The sequence below is a fragment of the Podarcis cretensis genome (assembly GCF_951804945.1).
Source record: "Podarcis cretensis genome assembly, chromosome: 2".
NCBI classification, from domain to species: Eukaryota; Metazoa; Chordata; class Lepidosauria; order Squamata; family Lacertidae; genus Podarcis; species Podarcis cretensis.
In genome coordinates, this window is record NC_137171.1 from 15,518,887 (window position 1) to 15,540,312 (window position 21,426).

A 21,426-nucleotide genomic window follows, 5' to 3' on the forward strand; every position below is an offset into this window, starting at 1 on the left:
CATTATTATAATATCAATCATTCCCAAAATATAATTATAAATGAGCCTCTTACATATGCAGCTTAAAATACATATACAAAACTGTGGCAATGCTTCTATTCTTCTATGTATGTGTGGGGTTTTGTGTCAGTGTCACTTGTGTGGGTTCTCTTACTATCACTTGTTGTATTTCCTTGGTGGGGAGAGGTTGGGGGTGGCCTAGGGTGAGGTTGGTTGTCTTTGGCTGGCTGTTGTGACATTTGTTTTTGTGTGTGAGTGGGATACGTGTGTGTGTTTTGATCAGGTTTGCCAGTTTGATTCGTATGCCGTCAGCCGATTCTTGCCATAATCTTGTTGGGCTGCGTATGTGATAAAGGGGAACCATACCAGGGTGAAGGCGTCTTCTTCTATTTGTACCCGTGTTAGTTTCAGTTTATTGGTTAGTTTTTCTAATAAGGCTGTTTCCCATGCTATTTGATACCATTGGTCTCTGGTCTTCCCAGTGTCTGGCTATGATGCTTCTGGGCTGCTGAGGGTAGGTGGGTTATGAGCTCTTTGTGATGTGAATGGGCATTGGAGAAATACTGGAAGCTACACATTCAGCTACAAACAGACTGGCAGTGCCTAACCCAAGATTTTAGACGGGGATCCCAACCTTGCCGCTCCAGGATCTAGAACCCGGCACCTTCTGCTTGCGAGGCAGGCGCTCTGCTACTGCGCCACAGTCCTTCCGTGGGCGCATCTCACCGCAGAGCGGTTAAAAGTTCCAGCCTCAAGCGGCTGACAGAGCCGCCCTCCGAGCGGCAGGGGGAGCCCGACAGGCGCGCCGCCTCACCTCCACCCTCCGCCCCTCTGGCCGGCTGCGGGCTCTATGGCCAATCCGGCGACGCTCTGCCTCCGGCGGGCGGCGCCTCTGTGGTAGCGAGCCCGAGTAAAACCATCCTAACCCCACATCCGCCTCCCTCCCCTCCCTGCGCCCCGCCGCTTTGTACTGCTGAGGGAGGGAAGATGGCGGCGCGGGCGGGCTTCCAGGCGGTGGCTCCGAGCGGCGGCGGCGGCGGGGCCGGCCCCGGGGCGGGAGCGCTGGGCCCAGGGGCTGCCGGGCCTCCTGTGCGGATGGGCCCGGCCCCGGGGCAAGGAATGTACCGCTCTCCCCTGCCCGGCGCTGCATACCCGGTACCCGGCCCGGCCCGGCTGAGGGGAAGGCGAAGGGGGCGGGGCCTGGGGGCGGGGCGCCGAGGCGTCCGCGAGAGGCGAGGGAGGGAGGGAGGAGGCGGCGACGCTGCAGGGGGCGGGGCTTGGTGGTGGGCGGGGCTGGGAGAGGCTTTCTCTGGGAAGATGGAGGAGAGGAGCGAACGGGAAAAGAGCTGCTGGAAGAGGGGAGGATCCAGGGCATAAGATTTATTGGACCCAAAGGAGAAAGGAAAAATAAAAGCGGGGGGAGAATATGGGGGTGAGGCTTCAAGGGCCGGGAGGAAAGGAGGAGGGAAACCGGGGGTGCTGCGGGTTTAAGGATCAAGGGTTTAGGGCCGAGGGGGAGGGGAAAGGGGTGGTATTTAGGGGAGGGGAGGAAGATCCGGGTTCTCTGGCCTTAAATGGGGGATTTGCAGCCGGTACGTGGAAATGCATTTAAGGGAATCTTCTTGGGGAGATTGGATTATGGTATTTTCATTTGCTTTATTTATAAGGTTTTGCATTTTGGGGGTTTTTTTATTGCATAAAAGTGATGCATAAGGAATAAAAAATGCAATAAAAAAACCCCCAAAATGCAAAGTGCACCTGTTTTGAAAGCATAGAGAGATTTAAAGCCGACAGAAATCCGGCTAGCCGATGTAAAGGAGTTTGGCTTTGGTTTTTTTCAAATGAATAAATGAAAAATTCCAAAGGGGGGGGGGTGTTCTAGAGATAGCGAGGCTAAAGGCCGGTTTGTGCAAGGAGCAGCAGGTACAAGCATAAAGCTTTGCTTGGATTGTACCATTTCAGGGGGCAGGGAAGGGTTGCTTGTTTGAATGCTGCTCTGACCAGGAGAGAAACCTACCCCCGCCCCACGTCTACACACACATTTAAGCTTAATGCAATAATAGGGAAATGTCTGGATTCTTCTATGTGAAGTGCTAGATGCACTGCACACAAAATAATTCGTATGTTGGAGGCATAGCGAAACTTGCAAGTCTCCAGCTGCAGGCTGAAATGGCACAATCCAAGAAAAGCTGTACCACTTGATTCTGTTGGTACCAACCGTGACAGATGAGATTAAGAAATACCTTTGATGGAACTGAAGGGAAATGCCTTGGGGTGTTTCGCTAAAGGGAAGCGGTGATGTCCTGAGGCTCTTCCGAAGTCATGTTCCTCTGTGTTCTTTATTTTCCCAGCGCCCTGGCATGCTGCCTGGCAGCCGCATGAACCCTCAGGGACCTGCCATGGGGCCTCCAGGGTATGGCGGGAGCCCTTCAGTCCGACCAGGGATGGCTCAGTCGGGAATGGACCAGTCTCGTAAAAGGCCAGCTCCTCAACAGATCCAGCAAGTTCAGCAACAGTCAGTTCAGAACCGTAACCACAAGTAAGAGAACCCTCTTCTTTCAAAAGCCTCGTGGCAATGAAGAGCATAAATGCCACGCTCTTAAAGCTAAAAAACTTCAGCATCTTTGGGCTGATGTTGGCTGTTATTTTAAGTTTCAAAAATGGTTTACTTGAAAAATAGGGAGTGGAGAAGCCTCAGGAAGACAATTTAAACTCTGAAATCACTATTGATATAACTAGGAGGAAAGGAGATGTAACTGCAGACTCGCTGACAGCCATGTATTTATGGGAGCTTCCTGCACTCAACATTCCTTTCCTGTATCCCCAATCTGTGATTCCCACATTAGTCATGCGGTCAGATATCAGCATGGGATACTGTGTGGGTGCATTGTGGTTTGTGCAGATCAGGTGGACTGTCTTGAGATTCGGAAGAACCCAGAGCAAACAAGCCAAGTGGTGTTCTCTGATACTTGCATATACTGGTGCTCTCAATATGATAAACTGCTTTAGGTTGCAGATGTGAAATAATTATATCTGTATTAAGATCCCCACCACAGATTGCAGCCGTGTGCATACTTACTAAGGAGCATGTCCCTCTGAACTCAGTGGAACTTACTTCTGAGTAAATATGCCTAGGATCATGCTGTGATTCCTAGACACTGGCGTTCAGCTTCATTTAGAAAGTTTCTTTTAAAAAAACACCTGATTTTTCACCGAAAAATCTTTACAAATTTTAACATAAACGGTAAGTTTATTGACCTTTTAGAATTTTTCATTATTTAAAAAACCCCAGATGACTTTGATTTCCTTGGCACCTAACAAAGCTCTATCATAGTAAGAAGTATCCTTTATGTATTTTGTTTGCATTTTTATTTTTATTTAAAATGGATCAAATAGTAGATATGATTCAGTAACATATCCAATCTACAAGGTGTTGCTTAGCCAGGGGTTCGGACTTACCACCCTAAAAATTTTGTTTTTACATAGTGCCAAGAAAAAGAAGATGGCGGATAAGATTCTACCTCAGCGGGTGAGTGAGGCTTGAAGTGCTTTGAGGTCTGTCACGGTTTCAGGGAGCCAGGCCAGTCCTGACGGATAATGCTTGTGCTCTGTTCTAGATCCGGGAGCTAGTGCCAGAGTCTCAGGCGTACATGGATTTGTTGGCATTTGAGAGGAAGCTGGACCAGACCATCATGAGGAAGCGGTTGGATATCCAGGAGGCCTTGAAGCGGCCCATTAAGGTAACGAGGAGAGTCCCCATAAGAAACACTGGTCTTTTCTACAGCATTAGAAAATAAAGTCAACATGCCCAGTACAGACATAGCAATTATGTTGCTGTCTGAGGCACAGTTACAGGCTCCGGGCTTCTCTAAATAGGAATGCTCGTGTGCATTTGCAATTAGAAATGTACAGTGGTACCTCGGGTTTCAAACATCTCGGAAGTCAAACATTTCTGTTTTCGAACGCCGAAAACCCAGACATAAATGCTTCCGTTTTCAAACATGCCTCGGAAGTTGAACGGCTTCCACTGAGGGTTTTTTTTTATTTTCTCCGTAAAATTTGCAGACCACCCTTTCTGCCTCGATTTTTGAACGTTTCAGAACTCGGAACAGTCTTCTGGAATGGATTACGTTCAAAAACCGAGGTACCACTGTATTCACTTCCTGTCTATCGCAAGCCATACCTGCTAAGATGGTTAGAGTTACTTTCAAACCAAAGTCCCATCTACACTTCAAGTGCTGAAATTCATTAAGCCAGGAGACCCTGCAAAGCAAATGGAAGAAGGCCGTGTTTAGTCGCTTCTCCGTCCTGTAGTAGCTTAATCAAAGGTTAAGAATTGAGACCTGACTACTTCTGCAGGTGCTGACTGATACAGAAGAAATCGTACTGCTCCCTGATGGCACAGTTTAAGTTAGCTGCTGCTTCCTCGCTCATTCTGCAGCTATCACAGATACAGAGATGAGCTTTAGCAGCTGTGCAGACCCCTTTTCTTTTTTGGGTGTCCAGTTGGTTCCTTGGGTTGAGGAAGTGTTAAATATTACGGTTATCGGTTCTCACTTTCACAACTAATCCGCACTGGGTGCTGCTCCTTTTTAGCAAAAGCGGAAGCTGCGCATCTTTATCTCTAACACCTTCAACCCAGCCAAGTCTGATGCAGAGGACGGAGAAGGCACTGTGGCCTCCTGGGAGCTCCGAGTGGAAGGACGTCTGCTAGAAGATGTGAGTGAAGGCTACAATTGTCATCTCCACTTAGGGCTGCAGAGAGTTAGCAAATGTATCATTGCTGAGTTCCTAATGCCTGGTGTTCTTTAAACTAGACAAGGTGGAGAGCAGCTAAACCTAGCCTGTAGCCAGTCCTGAAAGTTGGCTTCCACCGATGCTTGAAATAAGTGTTATGCCACAACCAAAATGCGGGGTTTGCAAGAAGTGGCGTGTGACTCATCTGCAGCCTGGAATCACACAATTTCTCATACTTTACATAGCTGCACTGTGAGATAATTCTTTGGTTTGTATTCAGGAACATCGAGTGCTTCTGCTGATTGCAAGCAGCAAAACAGATTGGTTGAGCAGATTCAGATTGTATACTCTCTGGTTCAACAGTGGAGATCTCGTAATTGGCACCTGAGATTTCATTCAGGCCATATTCCTAATCTGCCTCAATCTTACAGTTCTGAAGGTCTATCTTTTCGATGGTCAGGCGTATCAATTTCACAGCTTTAAAAACTTAAGAGAACTTCCAGGTTTTTTTTAAGGGCGGGGGGGAGGCCATGAAGCTGACATAAGCCTAACGCTTGCAAGTGACATACACTTCAATAAGCCCCAAAGAAGACCTTAGATAAAGGATACTACACTGAGGAGGGATGGATGCAATATAGTACTAGAGAGGACATTGCTCTTGGCTCTGTGGAAGGCATTTGACAGGTCACAGAGAGCAACCTTTCATATCTTTACTTGAGAGATGATTCACGGTTCCTGTTAGTTTCTCAGGCTTGACTGCTCTGTGTAATTGGTTGCTGTGATCCGGGCTCTGCTGGTCTCATTCTCCCTTTTCCCTCCTCCCCTTTCATCAGTCTGCTCTCTCAAAATATGATGCTACCAAACAGAAGAGGAAGTTCTCATCCTTCTTTAAGTCTCTGGTGATTGAGCTGGACAAGGACCTCTATGGCCCTGATAATCACCTGGTGGAGGTAAGATGCTTCTCATGGGGGGGTGTGGGTGTTTCAGGACATGGGTGGCGCTGTGGTCTAAACCACTGAGCCTCTTGGGCTTGCTGATCGGAAGGCCGGCAGTTCGGATCCCTGCGACAATGTGAGCTCCTGTTGCTCTGTCCCAGCTCCTGCCAACCTAGCAGTTCGAAAGCACACCAGTGCAAGTAGATAAATAGGCACCACTGTGGCGGGAAGGTAAACGGCGTTTCCATGAGCTCTGGTTTCCATCACAGTGTCCCATTGTGCCGGAAGCAGTTTAGTCACGCTGGCCAGATAACCTGGAAAGCTGTCTGTAGACAAACACCAGCTCCCTCATCCTGAAAGCGAGATGAGTGCCGCACCCCATAGTCGCCTTTGACTGGACTTAACAGTCCAGGGGTCCTTCACCTTTAACCTGTATGTGTTTGTTATATTGCTTAACCCCAATCGCTTCCTAAACCAATATATGTTCTCAACCCGATTATGGCATGTAAGGAATATGGAAGCCACAGTAACAGAGAATCAAGTGCAAAGGTCTGGAACGGCTTCCAGTACAGCTTGGTGTTCTTTACGCAGTGGCATTTCACTTTGTCGCTGAATGCCTGTCTCTTTCGTTCCCCGCCACCTCACCTGTCCTGTTTTTCCCCTCTCTTCCCACCTTTAGTGGCATAGGACTGCTACCACCCAGGAAACTGACGGTTTCCAGGTGAAAAGACCTGGTGATGTGAATGTGCGTTGTACTGTCCTCTTGATGCTGGATTACCAGGTAGGCTAAAGCTCCTTCATGACAGGGCCAGCTGAGATGGGGCCTGAGGGGAGAGGAAATGCCAGGTGGGAGGGGAGGGGAGCTGAGAAAAAGTTCACCAATGACAACCAAGACACCCCTTTGGTTTTAGATAGCACATGAGTAGACGAATCTAAAAAGCCCAGGACCCAAATTCTCACAGCCCTCTAATAATAATAATAATAATAATAATAATAATAATAATAATAATTTAATTTATACCCTGGCCAGAACTGGGCTCAGGGCAGCTAACACCAATAAAATTACAGTAAAAACATAATGGGGGGGACCTATTTAAAATACAGGTTAAAATGCAATTTAAAATGCAGCCTCGTTTTAAAAGTAGCCCATAGATCAAAACCATAAGGGGAGGGAAACATAAGGGTCAGACTGAGTCCAAACCAAAGGCCTGGTGGAACAGCTCTGTCTTGCAGAGTTTGGATTTGATATCCCGCCTTTCACTGCCCTTCAGGAGTCTCCAAGCGGCTAACATTCTCCTTTCCCTTCTTCCTCCACAACAAACACTCTGTGAGGTGAGTGGGGCTGAGAGACTTCAGAGAAGTGTGACTGGCCCAAGGTCACCCAGCAGCTGCATGTGGAGGAGCGGAGACGCAAACCCGGTTCCCCAGATTACGAGACTACTGCTCTTAACCACTACACCACACTGGCTACAAGCCAGTACACTACACCACACTGGCTACAAGCCAGTTCTGCAGGCCCTGCGGAAAGATGTCAAGTCCCGCAGGGCCCTTGTCTCTTGTGACAGAGCGTTCCACCAAGTCGGGGCCAATACTGAAAAGGCCCTGGCCCTAGTTGAGCAGCTATGGTGGCTCATTTACCAGACATAATGTATTTAACATCAACTCCAGATGCATATACTTGGTTCTGACCAAACCAAGCTTCCTAGACCCAGGTACAATCTGAAACCACAGAGGTGCATTGGTTGCTAGATGTGAAATACATTGGCATTATTTTCAGCTCTTCAGCCCCACTAAGAACGTTTGTGTTTATCAGCCAGCAGCTGTTCTGTCAACAGTCGCTGTAATGATTTCTACGTTTGATCTTTAATGCAGTTATCAGAATCAGGTATTTCTTGTGTTTCATTTTCTTCTGACTTCACCTCTAGCTACCCATGTGTATAGATGTACCTGATAACTTCTAAACCGATCAGAGGTTTTACTACAGCCAAGGGGTATATAAATGTTGTTGAATAAATAAGATAGTATCTCATCCTTCTGATAAATTAGCTTCTGGGCCATGGAAACTTCTGTTATAATTTTCGAGTCTATAAGGTTGCCACAGTTTTCTTAGGCTTTTTTTTTTCTTTCCCTACGACTGATTTGCACAGCTGCCCCTCTGGAAAGAGTTAGGAGGGATATCGGCAACTGTGGTAAAATTGTAACTAGACCGTCTTTTGGACCTGTCCGTGTTCCCAGGGACACTTTTTTTCTCACAAAATTGCTTCAATTCTCTTTCCTGACGCGAGTTTGTGTGGTAAAAGTGATGATTAAAATAATGAGTGTTTTCTCTCCATCACCCCGCCAAAATGGTCACAGGGAATTTTTTTTCTCCCCCTCAGAAGTTGAGGGGTTGTTGTTGTGGTGGTTTTTACGGTTTTTATGCAAGGCAAATAAGAGAGTTGTATTCCTGCCCTTTTGAGACTTTGCTTTTCCTTTGCAGCCTCCTCAGTTCAAACTGGACCCACGTTTGGCTCGCCTCTTGGGCATCCACACCCAGACCCGCCCAGTGATTATCCAGGCCCTGTGGCAATACATCAAGACTCACAAGCTGCAGGACCCTCACGAACGGGAGTACGTCATTTGTGACAAGTATCTCCAGCAGGTAAAAGCTATGAGGCCAGGCAGCGGCTCTTTCTGGGGTATCGTAAGAGCCGGGCCCTTCTGAGCTGCTTGTCCTTTCCTTTCGACCTGCAGATATTTGAATCTCAGCGAATGAAGTTCTCGGAGATCCCTCAGCGGTTGCATGCTTTGCTTATGCCTCCAGAACCGATCATCATCAACCATGTCATCAGGTAAGGCGCAAGCGGGGCTTGGCATGGGAATCTTAGCCAGGCAGGCCACAGGACTGTTGTGGGGCGGGGGTGACATAAGCGGAAATATTTACAATGACAAAAAAACAACCACGCTAGAACAAACTTTCAGTAGTGATTCTTGCTTCAAGTTGTACTGAGGGGGGTCTGTTTTAAGGTGCATATCATTTTCACATTTCCCAAACATTCATGCTTTAAAGTAGAAGCAGAAATCAATCTACGGAAAATTGGAAGTGCTGGGCAGACTGGATTTTTGGAAGCAGAGAAATGCTACCTAAAAATGTTATTTGGTTAAGGTAGGGGTGACGTAAGCTGTGGACCTTCAGATGGTGGTTGTTATTATTATTAAATTATCAATCAATCAATATTTATTATGGTCCAGAGACCCAACAAATTGTTACAAAGCAATGCACAATTCAGACAGCCTACCTCCAAGTTAAACAAGCATTTTGTTCAGACTTAAGGATAGGGATCATGCAACCACCGATAAAAACTTGGCCACTGCTGATGTTCTAGCGTTTGTCCAGTCTTCCAATAGGAACCTGACATAGTGAGCCTCTGATTTTCCCGGGAAAGATACCAGCAAGGGTAATATCAGTTCAGCCCTGGCTTGTTCATATTTTGCACAGTGCAGCAAAATGGAATCGATGTCTTGAGCACATGAGCAAAGTCTGTCCTGGTAGGGAACTCCTCTCAACCTACCATCCAACACTGCAGAAGGAAAGACGTCTAGTCTGGCTTTGGTGAAAAGCCTTCAATAGTTTGGTACTGTCAGGTTTTTAATGTAAGATGTTAACTTAAAGACATTTATTAAATTATTATTTCCTGATATTTAATTTTACTGTTTGCTATTATATTCTAATGGATTGTGAAATGTTGCTTTATTTGATATAAGTTGTTTATTTTAAAGTTATTGTGACTTCTTTCTGTTGGGTCAGATTGTTATTATTAATGTTTGATGTTTTATTATGTTTTAAAGGTGTTGGAAGCTGCCCAGAGTGGCTGGGCCAACTCAGCCAGATGGGCGGGTATAAATAATAAAATTGTTGTGTGTCACACCCCCACCCACCTGACTGGGTTGCCCCAACCACTCTGAGCGGCTTGCAACAAATATAAAAGCGTAATAAAACATCTAACACTGAAAAACTTCCCTATACAGGGCTGCCTTCAGATGTCTTCTAAACGTTGTGTAGTTCTTTAACCCCTTGACAACTGATGGGAGGGCATTCCACAGGGCTGGGGCCACTAACATGAAGGCTCTCTGCCTGGTTCCCTGTAACTTCTTGCAGTGAGGTTACTGAATTACAACTTCCATCATCCTGGACATGCAGGCTGAGGTTGATGGGAGTTGTAGTTCGACAGTTCCTGAACAAGGCTACTGATTGTCCGTCCCAGCTTGATGATTCATTTCCCCAGTTATCTCTGTCGGTGATTTGGTAGAGTTCTGCTGAACCCACACACCCCTCTCTCTCTCTCTCTCTCTCTCTCTCTCTCGTCTTGCTTCTCCAGCGTCGATCCAAATGATCAGAAGAAAACTGCTTGCTATGACATTGATGTGGAAGTAGATGACACTTTGAAAACCCAAATGAATTCTTTCCTGCTCTCCACAGCCAGTCAGCAGGAGATAGCTGCACTGGATAACAAGGTGGGAGCGAGTCTCTGAAAAGTGGCCTTTGCACTTTGCAAAGACTCTTGCTTTGATCTCTGTGATGTCTGAGAAAGGACAGCTCCTCCTGTGTCGTGTCCAGTTGTGAGCTTTTAAAGTTGTTGTTCTGCAGCCGTGTAGATTAAAACTTTGGGGTCATAAAAATCCATTGAAACAGCAAGCATTACGCAACTCTGTTGGGGTGGGGAAATGGGACAAAAAGAAGAAGATAACTTTATAATGCTTGGTGATTTAGAGAAGGCACCAGCAGTTGGCAGTCCTGGTTTCTTCCATGACTGTGTGTTGATGTCATGCATTGGATTGCAACCTTGAGGTTCGAACAGACAGCTTCTCCCCATTGCCTTTAGAGTAAGCCCAGATTTAAGTTATGCGCATTCAGCTTACGCCTTACGCACTTGGCAGACAAAAACAAAAAATTTAGAAAGGGAGCGGATGTCCACTGACTATTGCACCCAATGCCGTTTTGGCTTTAGGTGTGATCCCTGCAACGTAAGCCCTGTATAAGTTTAGGGCTTTGTGTATTTCTGAATACTTTGGTTATGTAGGGTAGGAGTGGTAGAGCCAGTGTGGTGTGTGGGACCCCAGCAGCCACCCTCCTGCAGATTTTAGGCATGAGAACAGCCTCCTAAGGGAGCTAGTAGGCTTTTTCCAATTTCAGTGTAGGGTTGATTTGAGGGGGGGTCATAGTTTGGTCGGGGGGGGCTCTAACCCTGCAGGTGCACACACGTACACTGAAAACGATCCCTTTGCACCACAACAAGGCTTGAAAGCAGTCTTCTATTGAAAGGCTGTTTTTAAGCTTAATTGCTGTGTGTAATTTTTGTGGTGAGAAGGCTTCTCCAGCTGCAAGCGCCTCAAATAACACAGGCACCGTTCTGGCAGCTTGGCCTGAAAACTGCCAAAAAGATTGCTGGTGGGGGAAGAACGAGTGTCTGTGTGCATGAGAGAGTATGATTTGACCAAGCCCATTTTGACTGCACCCACTGCTTGTTTTTTGGTCCCCGCCACCATTGGCTAATGCAGCCTCCAGAGGGAATTGCAGCCTATGGACCCATAAAAGTTCCCCAGCATGAGAGCCAGTGTGGTGTAGTGGTTAAGAGCAGTGGACTCGTAATCTGGTGAACCAGGTTCGCATCCCCTCTCTTCTACATGCAGCTGCTGGGTGACCTTGGGCTAGTCACACTTCTCTGAAGTCTCTCAGCCTTACTCAACTCACAGAGTGTTTGTTGTGGGGGAGGAAGGGAAAAAGAGATTGTTAGCCGCTTTGAGACTCCTTAAGAGAAGTAAAAAGTGGGATATCAAGTGCAAACTCTTCTTCCTCCCTATCCCTGCTCTAAGGCCTATAGATGTGAGCTGCACGTTGCACTGGCTCACGTGACTCCATAAATGGTCTTTTCTGACCAAAAGGGAGCACAGAATACTCTGGCCCAGGCCCCCTTCCCATGTGTATTTTCACTGTATCTCTACAAAAATACATGCCACCTACTCTTATGCAGGTGTGTGGCATCTCAGTGGCAAAACTACCTGTTTTGTCTTGCAAACGGACAGCTTATTGATGAACATATGGCCATTCAGCAGCTCAGCATCTTGCAAAAAGGGTTCAAGGGCAACTGCTGTCTGAGAGATGTTGTTTTCCACAGTCTCTCAGGTCATCTGTAGCAGCCTTTAAGTCTAACCTGGGTTTTCCCAGCTTCCTGGCCTGCAGTCAGCCTTTCAGAGCCTCTGGGACAGCTGCCCAGTCACTGTCATTAAAGGATGAAACAAAACAGATTCCTGGCTGGTAGGATTCAGGCTCTGGGGCAACTGCTGAAGGATCTACCACTTTTAACCAGGACAGGGGGTGGGACTTGTAGGGATGGTGCATGTGGAGAGAGCCTTGACACAATTGGGTCAGCTATAAAATATCCCAGCCTACTGCATACTTGCAAGCATATTTACTTAGAATAAGCCCCATTGAGTTTTTAACGGGACTTACTCCCTCCTTGGGATCGCAGTCCTGATGCCATTTCAGTTCTGCCCTTTGACGTTCTGGAGTTTTTCATACACATTTAAGCTTTCTCTGCTTGGAATTGATGGCTGGGAATTTTTTTTATTCGCTTAATTAGTGCAGCTGCTACTGGATCCGTATGAACCCCTTCATAAATTTGATCCCGTTTTCTGAATTGAGAAAGAAGGGGGACCCTGTTGGGATTACAGTTGCCTTGTTCTGAAACCATGCAACAAACCAAATGAGTGCACGGATAAAATGGCACAAATTTAGAGGAAGGAAGAGGAAAAACTTGCCACAGCAGAATAGAGGACTCAGACGGTGGCCAAGAAGAGAGGTATAATGTGTGTTCTTGTTTCTGAATATGTTCTGCGTTAAAAAAACAATGAGGAGTGAAAATGTGCCCCAAGATACGTTGGAAGCTGCAGACCTACTTCATGTGCGTTCTGGTAGCAGGTGGCATTTCAGCATGGTGCTGTTGCATCCCTTTTCCCAAAGTTTCCGTGCGTTGTTTTCTCCCATCTCAGATCCACGAGACCATAGAAACAATCAACCAGCTGAAGACCCAGCGGGAATTCATGCTGAGCTTTGCCAGAGACCCCCAGGGCTTCATCAACGACTGGCTGCAGTCCCAGTGCCGGGACCTGAAGGTGAGAGGGCACAGATCACCACCTGACTTTGTTTGGGCCGGCCACACTCCATTTCCAGTTGAAAGGCTAGCCTAGGGGTTTAAAATTTAGAATCCTTGTTGGGCCATTCAAGGGAGGGCTTCCGGCTTAGCTCATGCATGAATGGATGCATTAAATGGAGTCTCCCTCTTCCTTTCCCTATGCTCCTTCCAGGCTATGACTGATGTTGTCGGGAACCCAGAAGAGGAGCGCCGAGCTGAGTTTTACTTCCAGCCATGGGCTCAGGAGGCTGTGTGCAGATACTTCTACTCTAAGGTAAACAGGCTCATCCTCTGTGATCCCTTCCAAACAGTGAGCTGGACAGTCTCCCATATCATGGAGAGTCACCTACTCAGTTTGGGCACAATACTTTAGTCCTGCTTGCCCAGGCATCCCAGAGGCTCTTGGCCTTTCAAGGCCCTGCCAGCCGTGAGCATATTTAACTTGGAGCCAATCATATTTAAGAGCAACACACAGCAAATGAATAAAGGATAATTTTCCATACTCCTTCAGGTTTATATTTTGTCCTGTGCAGTTCAGAGGCTAACCCAGTCTGTGTATGGAATAATCACCAAAACTCCCAAAAAAGATGTTTCACATTTCAAATCGTGAGATTTAAAAATTGGAGGTGTGAGCATGGCACACAAAATAACTTAAGAGTTCACATTTTTGTGAAGGGAAGAGCACTGTAAACAACCCTGTGGTCCTTGGGTGAAGGGTGGTATGTAAATTTAATAAGTTAAAGAAAGAAGAAGTACCTCTTGAGCTAGGACTATAGCAGGGGTAGCCAACATGGTGACCTCCAGATGGTTTGGACTACAATTCCCATCAGCCCCAGCTGGTGGGCTGCAAGGGCAGGTCTGCTGAGAGTCGTCGTCAAATGACATTTGGTCCCCCATCCCTGCTATAAAATGTTGCTGGTGTGGCATCTGCTGCTAGCTCTGCCTGTTTGGAAACATCAGAAACTGGACAACACCCGCTCTTGCTGCATGTGTGCTAAAACTCTGGTTTCGGCTTCTCTCAACAGGTTCAGCAGAGACGGCAGGAGCTGGAGCAGGCCCTGGGAATCCGCAACACATAGGCAGGCCTGCCTCTCCCAAGCCAGCAGGTCTTTAACGGCTAACCAAACACTGCAGGGATTCACTGCTCAGGCCTATACAATTCCCACAGAACCTACCGTTCCTCTCCCGACATCTCTTTCTGCTGCTCCGGTCCCCTCCCTCGGGGGGGAGGAGGGGATGGTGTCAGGCCAAAGCTCTTGTATTTCAGCTTGGCCTCCTTCCTCGATTGTTGCCTTTGGAGCCCAAGGGCTCTCCTGTCCTGGCTCTAGCTGAAGCTCTTCCACGCTTGGAACAGCTTCAGTTCAGAGCCTTGCAAGCTCAGGACCTTCTTGCCAGTCCCTAGGAACTCCCCCCCCCCCAAAAAAAAAAAAAAAATCCACCCCCAAAGCTGTGTCTGCACATCAGCTTTGTACCTGGGCAGATGGGCACAGGCCTGGGCCTGTTCAGCTTCTTGTAGGGTTAGAGGAGAGGAGCAGGAGGGTGTCGCTGCAGCAAATTCCATATGCCTTTCAGGGGCTGAGGGATGTTGTGCAAATCCATCTATTCTGAGACAGCTGGAGCTCCCTCTGGCTTTTTCCCTGGGAGCTGCGACACAGCAAAGTTGGCAAGCAGTCTGCACAGTCACAACACATGTATCTGTCTTAACTTCATGTTGGTGTTTTGCTTTTTGTTTTCGAATGGGATAGCTAGCGGAGATGCCCAGATGCAGTCTTGGGCCTAGGCCTGTTCCACAGTGGTCTTCCCAAATCATTGCCCACCCCCCGCGGGGGAGGAGGGGCATCTCCATCTCTCCCCTACCTCCATCTGAATTCCTAAACGCTTCTTCCCCCCACCCCACCCCACCCCACCCCGCAACTCTCTAGATCCACAGAACTTGGCAGAAGGGCACCTTCACAGTTTCGGTTGCTTTCCTAATGCCTTCCTCACCTAATTTGGCACAGAGCAGGTTTCTGGAGCGAATTAACAGGGTGCGGAACTAACGGAGCAGGGAGAGATGGCAGGCAGGTGTTCTTGACCTGGGAGGAATTTCTGCCAAATTTGGCAAAAGCAGCCACTCACTTTTGACATGTGGTTGTTTGGGGCTGGAAGGTTGGTCCCAGGCACCTGCTGTAGGGGGGTTTTTTGGGGGGGTGGGGAGCTGCATCTTTCTGCAGACTGGTTTTTGGGACTGTAATGCAGCTGGACAGGTCCCGGCTGCTTGTACTCTTATGACACTAGCTGCAAAAAAAAAAAAAAATCAAGTTACTGACAAGCCCCTCTTCCTCTTCCACCTCCTGGAATGAGGCCAGGGGCTGCTTTGAATTCAGGAGTCCGGGTGGCCCTATTCCCTTGTGTATGCGTCCACGTTCAGAGAGTGAGAAGCTCTATCCTTCTTGTCTCGTCTTTGCCATATGAAAGACCACCTTGCCCTTTTTACCTACCTCCCCGTCCACCACCAAACCCCGCTTTGTGGTACCAGGGATTAGAACCCCGGTGCCTTAACGTAGCTGCCGCAGGCTCTCAGGGCAAGTATAGATGAAGGAAGCTCGGAGACGTGACTGGCTCGGCAAAGTGTAGCTGCTTTTAACTGCTCCCTATTATGCTTTCGTGTTTCGTGGCTCTCTTTCTTCTCTCCCTTCTCCCTCCCCGTGGACCAAATCTTTTTTCTTTTTCTTTTTTTGTACTGTATCCTTTTAGATGTCACCTTCTTCTAATAAAAACTGCCTCTAAACGATGGAGCTCTGCATCCTTTTTTGTGCTGCACTGCCGACATTTTTTTGTATGCTGGGCAGAGAGGTTGAGTTTCCGTTTCCCTCCCCATTTCAGAAAAATCCTAAAGTGTTTGCTGTGGTTGTTTGGAACACTTAACGGCTCGAACGAGGTAACCCCCCCCCCCTTTTTATTGGTTGCCTTGGAGAAGAAAAATTGCCTGGCAACGTTGGAAAAACCTTCACGCTGCTGAGTGCATGCTTCAGCTTTCATAAAAACACTGGATGTGTGTGTGTGTGTGTGTTATGTACGCACACATGGAGAAAGCAGTCTTGGGAGAGGAATGGGGAACCTTCAGTCATTTTGGGACCACAATTCCCATTCTCCCTGACCATTTACTGCTGTGGCTGGTGAGAATTGGAGCCCAGTATCTCATTTGGAAAGACCATGGGCTCCCCATCCCTGCCCTAGTAGAAGCCAGGCATTTCGTTTGCGCTTAGTTGTACAGCGCTTACGTCTTTTCTCATAGCACTTAACCATTTCAAGTTAAATCTCATGAGAACCTTTCCATTATGTACAGGCTGGGTCGGATGATCTCATGCAATTTCAGAATAACAGTATTATGTATTGCACCATTAATGTCCGCTGCTTTTTAACTGAGTAAGCTAAAGCTTTGACAAAAGAAGGCAACGGACAGAAGGCAAGATTCAGATGAGGGTAAGTGGGAAGATAAAAGTCAGTTCACCAAGCAGATCAGTTATTTTGTAGTAATTCCTCAAGATGGCAACAAAAATCTTGCTTTCTGATTGAGAAAGGTCTCTAGATCAACATAACCAACCGAAATTAAAGGCCTGCCATTTTGGGATGCAGTGGTTGATTTCAAGCGCTATGAACTTAGAAGAATGCATATGATTGGACTGCCACACACCTGAAAACATCACATTTTTGTTGCCATTTCATTGTGAGTTATTTACAACATAGCATTCGACCCTGCCTTTTACTGGGTGTTAGACAACATTTCATCAAAAATACAATGCAGCAAGTAAAACATTAAAACCACAATAGAGATGTTTGAAGGTAGGGGAAAGTAGTTTGTGCTGTATCGAGGAGCAGACGTAGTCTGTTAAAATCATTACATCTTTATAATGAAGTTAGATACTGTACTTCTATGTTCTTAAAAGTAAGCCTACGTCTTGTAACAGCTGTGCATAGGTAACGGAAGCAGGTGTAGAGTGGCCTTTACTAGTTTAGGCTTTCCTAAGTGAGGAAATTTCATTTTGGGATGTTCCTTGTGTTTAAAAAAAAGATTCTGCAGAAAGAAAATGAGTACCTCAAGCACAAAGCGGAATTCAGATGTTTTGTGGCATGCTAGTTTTTCTGGATATAGGAAACACTCTCTGAAGCAGCAGAGCATTAAAAAAACGTCAGCCCCTACTTATATAGCCTGAAGCAGTATAGTTCATTCTTCCATCTCCTGTTGCATGTGAAGGCCCAGCCTAGATTCTTCACAGGGAAGAGGAGGAATCGGGTGGAATGAGCAAGTCGTGCCATGCCAAAGCCTGAAGGAAGAGAAATACAAACCTGGCAGTGGTTGAAACAGAAGACATCAGTGTGTTGCCTAGAAAGTCTTAACAGTCAACTGTTGCTGATTTAAGGACAATCTAGGAAAGGTACTAGGTTTACAACAGAAGCTCCTAATTTATTTATTTTTTAGGGGACCCTCTGCCAGAGCAGGATCCGCCGCCTCTCAGCTGTGATAGGCCGCTTGCTAAGTTTGTAAAATGTGCCTTATCCCATTTTTAGACACTAAGGCTTATCAGGTTTATATTTTATTTAACAAATTTTGTCTATTGCTCTACGCCGCTTGTACACAGCTCACAAATAGATATTAAAATTACCAATAAAAGCTGTTAATCAAAACATTTAAAGATAATTAAAGTTAAGAAAAGATGAAAACACACCAGCATCTACGTGTCTGGATAGGCTTGCCTCAACACAAATGTTTTAAGCGGGTTCCAAAAATACCGTATTTTTTGCTCTATAAGACTCACTTTTTCCCTCCTAAAAAGTAAGGGGAAATGTCTGTGCGTCTTATGGAGTGAATGCAGGCTGCGCAGCTATCCCAGAAGCCAGAACAGCAAGAGGGATTGCTACTTTCACTGTGCAGCGATCCCTCTTGTTGTTCTGGCTTCTGAGATTCAGAATATTTTTTTTCTTGTTTTCCTCCTCCAAAAACTAGGTGCGTCTTGTGGTCTGGTGCGTCTTATGGAGCAAAAAATACGGTAATACGTTGAAGGTGCCCGTCTGATGTTGGTGGGAAGGAAGTTCCAAAGCATAATTGCCACATTAAATTATCAGTTTCTTGACAACGGCAGAATGCGTGCTAGGTGGCACCTGTAATAGCAACAGTTCCACAGAGCAAAGTGGGCATATACGAAGGCAACCCTGCAGGTAAACTGGTCCCATAGTCGTTAAGGGCTCTGTATACCAGTAGTAACACCTTGATTTTGGCCTGGTAACAGATCAGCAACCAGGGCAGATCTTCAAGCAGGGATGTTCTATGCTGACAGGGTCTCACTCTTGCCAGCAGTTGTGCTCTAGCATTCTGTACTAGCCAGTTTCTGGGCCAATGCAAGGGAAACCCCACATAGGTGCATTGCAGTAATCCAATCTTTTAAGTCACCAGTGCCTGAGCAACTCTGATCGAGTTCTCCCAGTCCAAGTTACGGTAGGTTAGGCTGAAGGTTAAGAGACTGGCTTAAGGTTGCCGAAAGATAGGCTACCTAGCCAGGTTATTGCCAAAGGAGACTCAAACGGACTTCAGGAAGTTATGAATGGAGCAGCAATGACCATAGGGCACCAAACACCAATGATGTTTAGCGTGCACTTTTTCCAAAAGTACATATATTTCAAATGTGTTCTAATGTTTTGGCTTGCAGTCTCTGGTTTACTTGGAACTCCAAAATGACTAGTGATATTTCCTTGCGAGATGTCCTCCTGTGATTTATTTTCAACCTGCATTTTCATTAAGCAGATTGAGATCTCTAACATCTCCCATAAAGCACCAGAGAGTTCCTGCTGCTTCCACCCACGTGTGTTCTCTGTTCTTCTAAAGCCTGGGCACCACTCACTTTCCTCTTGGCGGAGTAGATTGCTTGTTTATGACTCGCATCAGTACCGCATACAGATTCGGTGGCTTTTAAAATGTGGCTTTCTTTCTTCATCAGAAAGAACTCCATAGGCAATGTCTGGTGTGATATATTGCAGTTGGCAAGCAGCTACAACCATAGGGTTGAAGGACCTTGGGGTCAAAGCACATTTTGAGTGTGCATCGTGTAGTCTTGGGCACGACACAATATCAAGTTCAATTCCCCATCTGTAAGAGGGAAATCATATTATTTACCTACCTTAAATGATGGTTGGGAAGCTGAATTGCTTGATACACAAAGCCTCAATTCATTGACAAACATCCATTTCTTCTATGCTATTCACCTAAGCCAAATAACGTTCTTTTTAATCCTCCCTCTCTGACCTTCAATTGTGGGGAACTGAGGGCATAGCATTTCAATAACATCCCAATCTCGAGATGTTTGCCTTGTACCCAAATTGCCTGAAGCCCTTATTTAAAGAGGGGAATCACTAACTGAAGTTTGCTATGGTATATCAGTCTTTATATCAGTCTTCTCCAGCCTGAATTTGAACTACAATTTCCATCCCTGTCCATTGGCCATGCTGGGTCAAAGCTAATGCAAGTTGGAAATCAGGAACGCATACAAGTCAATAGCTGGAGAAGGCAACTTTAGATCATGTTGCTGCTTTAGGAGCAATTTATCATGCATGGAAAGCAATTTAAAAGTACCAGCCCCTTCCCTGATGAAGCCAGTAAAATGAGAAGCAAAGGTTATAATCTGCTTTAACAGTTATGCCCGATGATATTGTAGCCCTTGCCCAGTTACGCAGAATATTCCTCCTCAAAAATAAATCTTTGTGCAATCCTGCGTATTGAGAACAGAAGATCTGGACCCGAGCCTTGGCTCAGATTAAGACCTGATCTTCAGTACATGCTGGCTAAAATGTGGACAGCAGTGCCCTTTCTCAATTACCCTACTGCTTGGAGCTGGAATGATCTGGCCGAAGTCATATGGATTTCATTGGATGGTTTCCGGAACTGTAAAATAAGCCCGTGTCTTGAATCTGCAAGTTCAAAAGATCAGCAATGGGAGCTAATGTGGTTTGGATCCTGCACACTATAACTTCCAAGGTACAAAAGAGAGTGCCTTATGTTTTCTTGCTTTGTCAGATGGGTTGTTTCCCCTTCACACAACTGTTTATCTCTGTGCTCCAAATCACAACTTCTTAGCATAAGCTCTTGCTTGCTAATCACACCACAGGCAAGAGGGACATGCCCTGTGCCCCACTAACTTTTCTATCAAGGGAGATCAAGCAAAGCCCTTTGCTCTTGTCTTACCACCCTGAACTTTGCTATTTGAGCCCGTGATAGGCTTTGTCAGCAACTGATTGCAGCAATAACCCTGAGGATTTGCACAAGAGCATCTAGCAGTCGGGACAGTTGCTCTGTGTTCAGACTCTGCCAGTTACATGGAATAAGAGTGGGGGGGGGCAGTTATTATGGGGAAATGCTTAAATCGTGCAATCTGCAAATTGAATACTTAAGCAAGCACTAGCTGTAGCTCAATTTGTTGAATTAGATTCAATGGGACTTCCAGGTCACTGGAAAGGATCACAACCTGGTGGCAAAATCCTCTATATGTTCACTTAAGAGAACAAGTAACTCCCACTGTTTTCAGTGGAATATAGGGTATATACTAGATGCACAGCTTAGAGACAGCGGTGATCAAGCGGCAGACAAGTTATAGAAATAAATACCGTATTTTTCTGTGTATAAGACTAGGGGTTATTCCTTAAAAGATAATGTCAAAAATTAGGGGGCGTCTTATACTCAGGGCTATCTCCCCCCATTTTCTTAAATCTGAGTCCCCCAAAATAGGGAGTGTCTTATACATGGGGGCGTCTTATAGACGGAAAAATACAGTAATTCCTCAGCAAGGCTAGAATCCTAACAACCGCTTATCTCTGAGTAAGTCCCACTGGATTCAGTGGGCTTACCTCTGAGTAGAGATGGTCCGGGCGGCACTGCCTGTTTGGAATGGCATTTTTTTACCATGCAATCCTACACTTGTACTGGGAAGCAAGCTCAGGACCGCAGAGATCCTAAACCTGTGTGACTTTCTTCAAGCCTTGGCTTTGTTCCTTTCCTACGCTTGTCAAACTAATGAAAGCGTCCGCTTATTAATTCAACCCCCTAATTTCCAAGGTCGTTCATTCACACCAGCAGCACGGGGAGAAAGCTACGCGTCCAAATAAGACGCATATCCCCCAAAATCTGAGGGATTTGAATTGAGGTTTACATAGAGGGAGCTTATTGTGTATAGTGTTTACTTAATTGAAGTAAAATTGGTTTTATATGGGTGTTTTAACTTGGAACTGTTTAAATTGTATTGTTTATGGATAAATTTTGATGTATTGTTTTCGATATGGGCCAATGGCCTTAATAAATCAAACTAACTAACTAACTAACTAACTAACGCGTCCAAAACTGCCTGGCGGATTTCAAGGTGGAAACGCGCACCTGCGGAGCCAGCTCAGGTGCGCAGAGAGAATCCGGGTCAGGCAGGACCTCTCGTCTCTCGCCCCCACGGAGCCGCCATAGGGCCTGGCCTCCTCCGTCTCTTCCCCGCCAGCCCGTCGAGGGCCCTCCCTGCTCGGATCCGCTCCGGAGAGGAAAGGGTGCGCCCGGGACGCGAGGCGGGGCC

The 21,426-nt window shown here is 46.4% G+C and overlaps 1 protein-coding gene across 3 annotated transcripts; it reads left to right on the forward strand.

Annotated features, from left to right (window-relative positions):
- Positions 1–972: 972 nt before the first annotated feature.
- Positions 973–15,617, forward strand: SMARCD1 (SWI/SNF related BAF chromatin remodeling complex subunit D1). 3 transcript variants are annotated; one of them, XM_079966395.1, is made up of 13 exons: positions 973–1,155; positions 2,352–2,539; positions 3,487–3,529; positions 3,618–3,740; positions 4,597–4,719; positions 5,571–5,687; positions 6,352–6,453; positions 8,152–8,313; positions 8,406–8,503; positions 10,031–10,166; positions 12,702–12,824; positions 13,017–13,118; positions 13,870–15,617. In XM_079966395.1, exons 1-13 carry the CDS (start codon positions 988–990, stop codon positions 13,921–13,923), a joined length of 1,539 nt encoding a protein of 512 aa, XP_079822521.1. In that variant the 5' UTR covers positions 973–987; the 3' UTR covers positions 13,924–15,617. The 3 variants fall into 3 exon arrangements, with proteins under 3 accessions (XP_079822521.1, XP_079822523.1, XP_079822522.1); XM_079966397.1 differs by lacking the exon at positions 973–1,155 and adding an exon at positions 1,278–1,432; XM_079966396.1 differs by lacking the exon at positions 973–1,155 and adding an exon at positions 1,560–1,592.
- Positions 15,618–21,426: the final 5,809 nt, after the last annotated feature.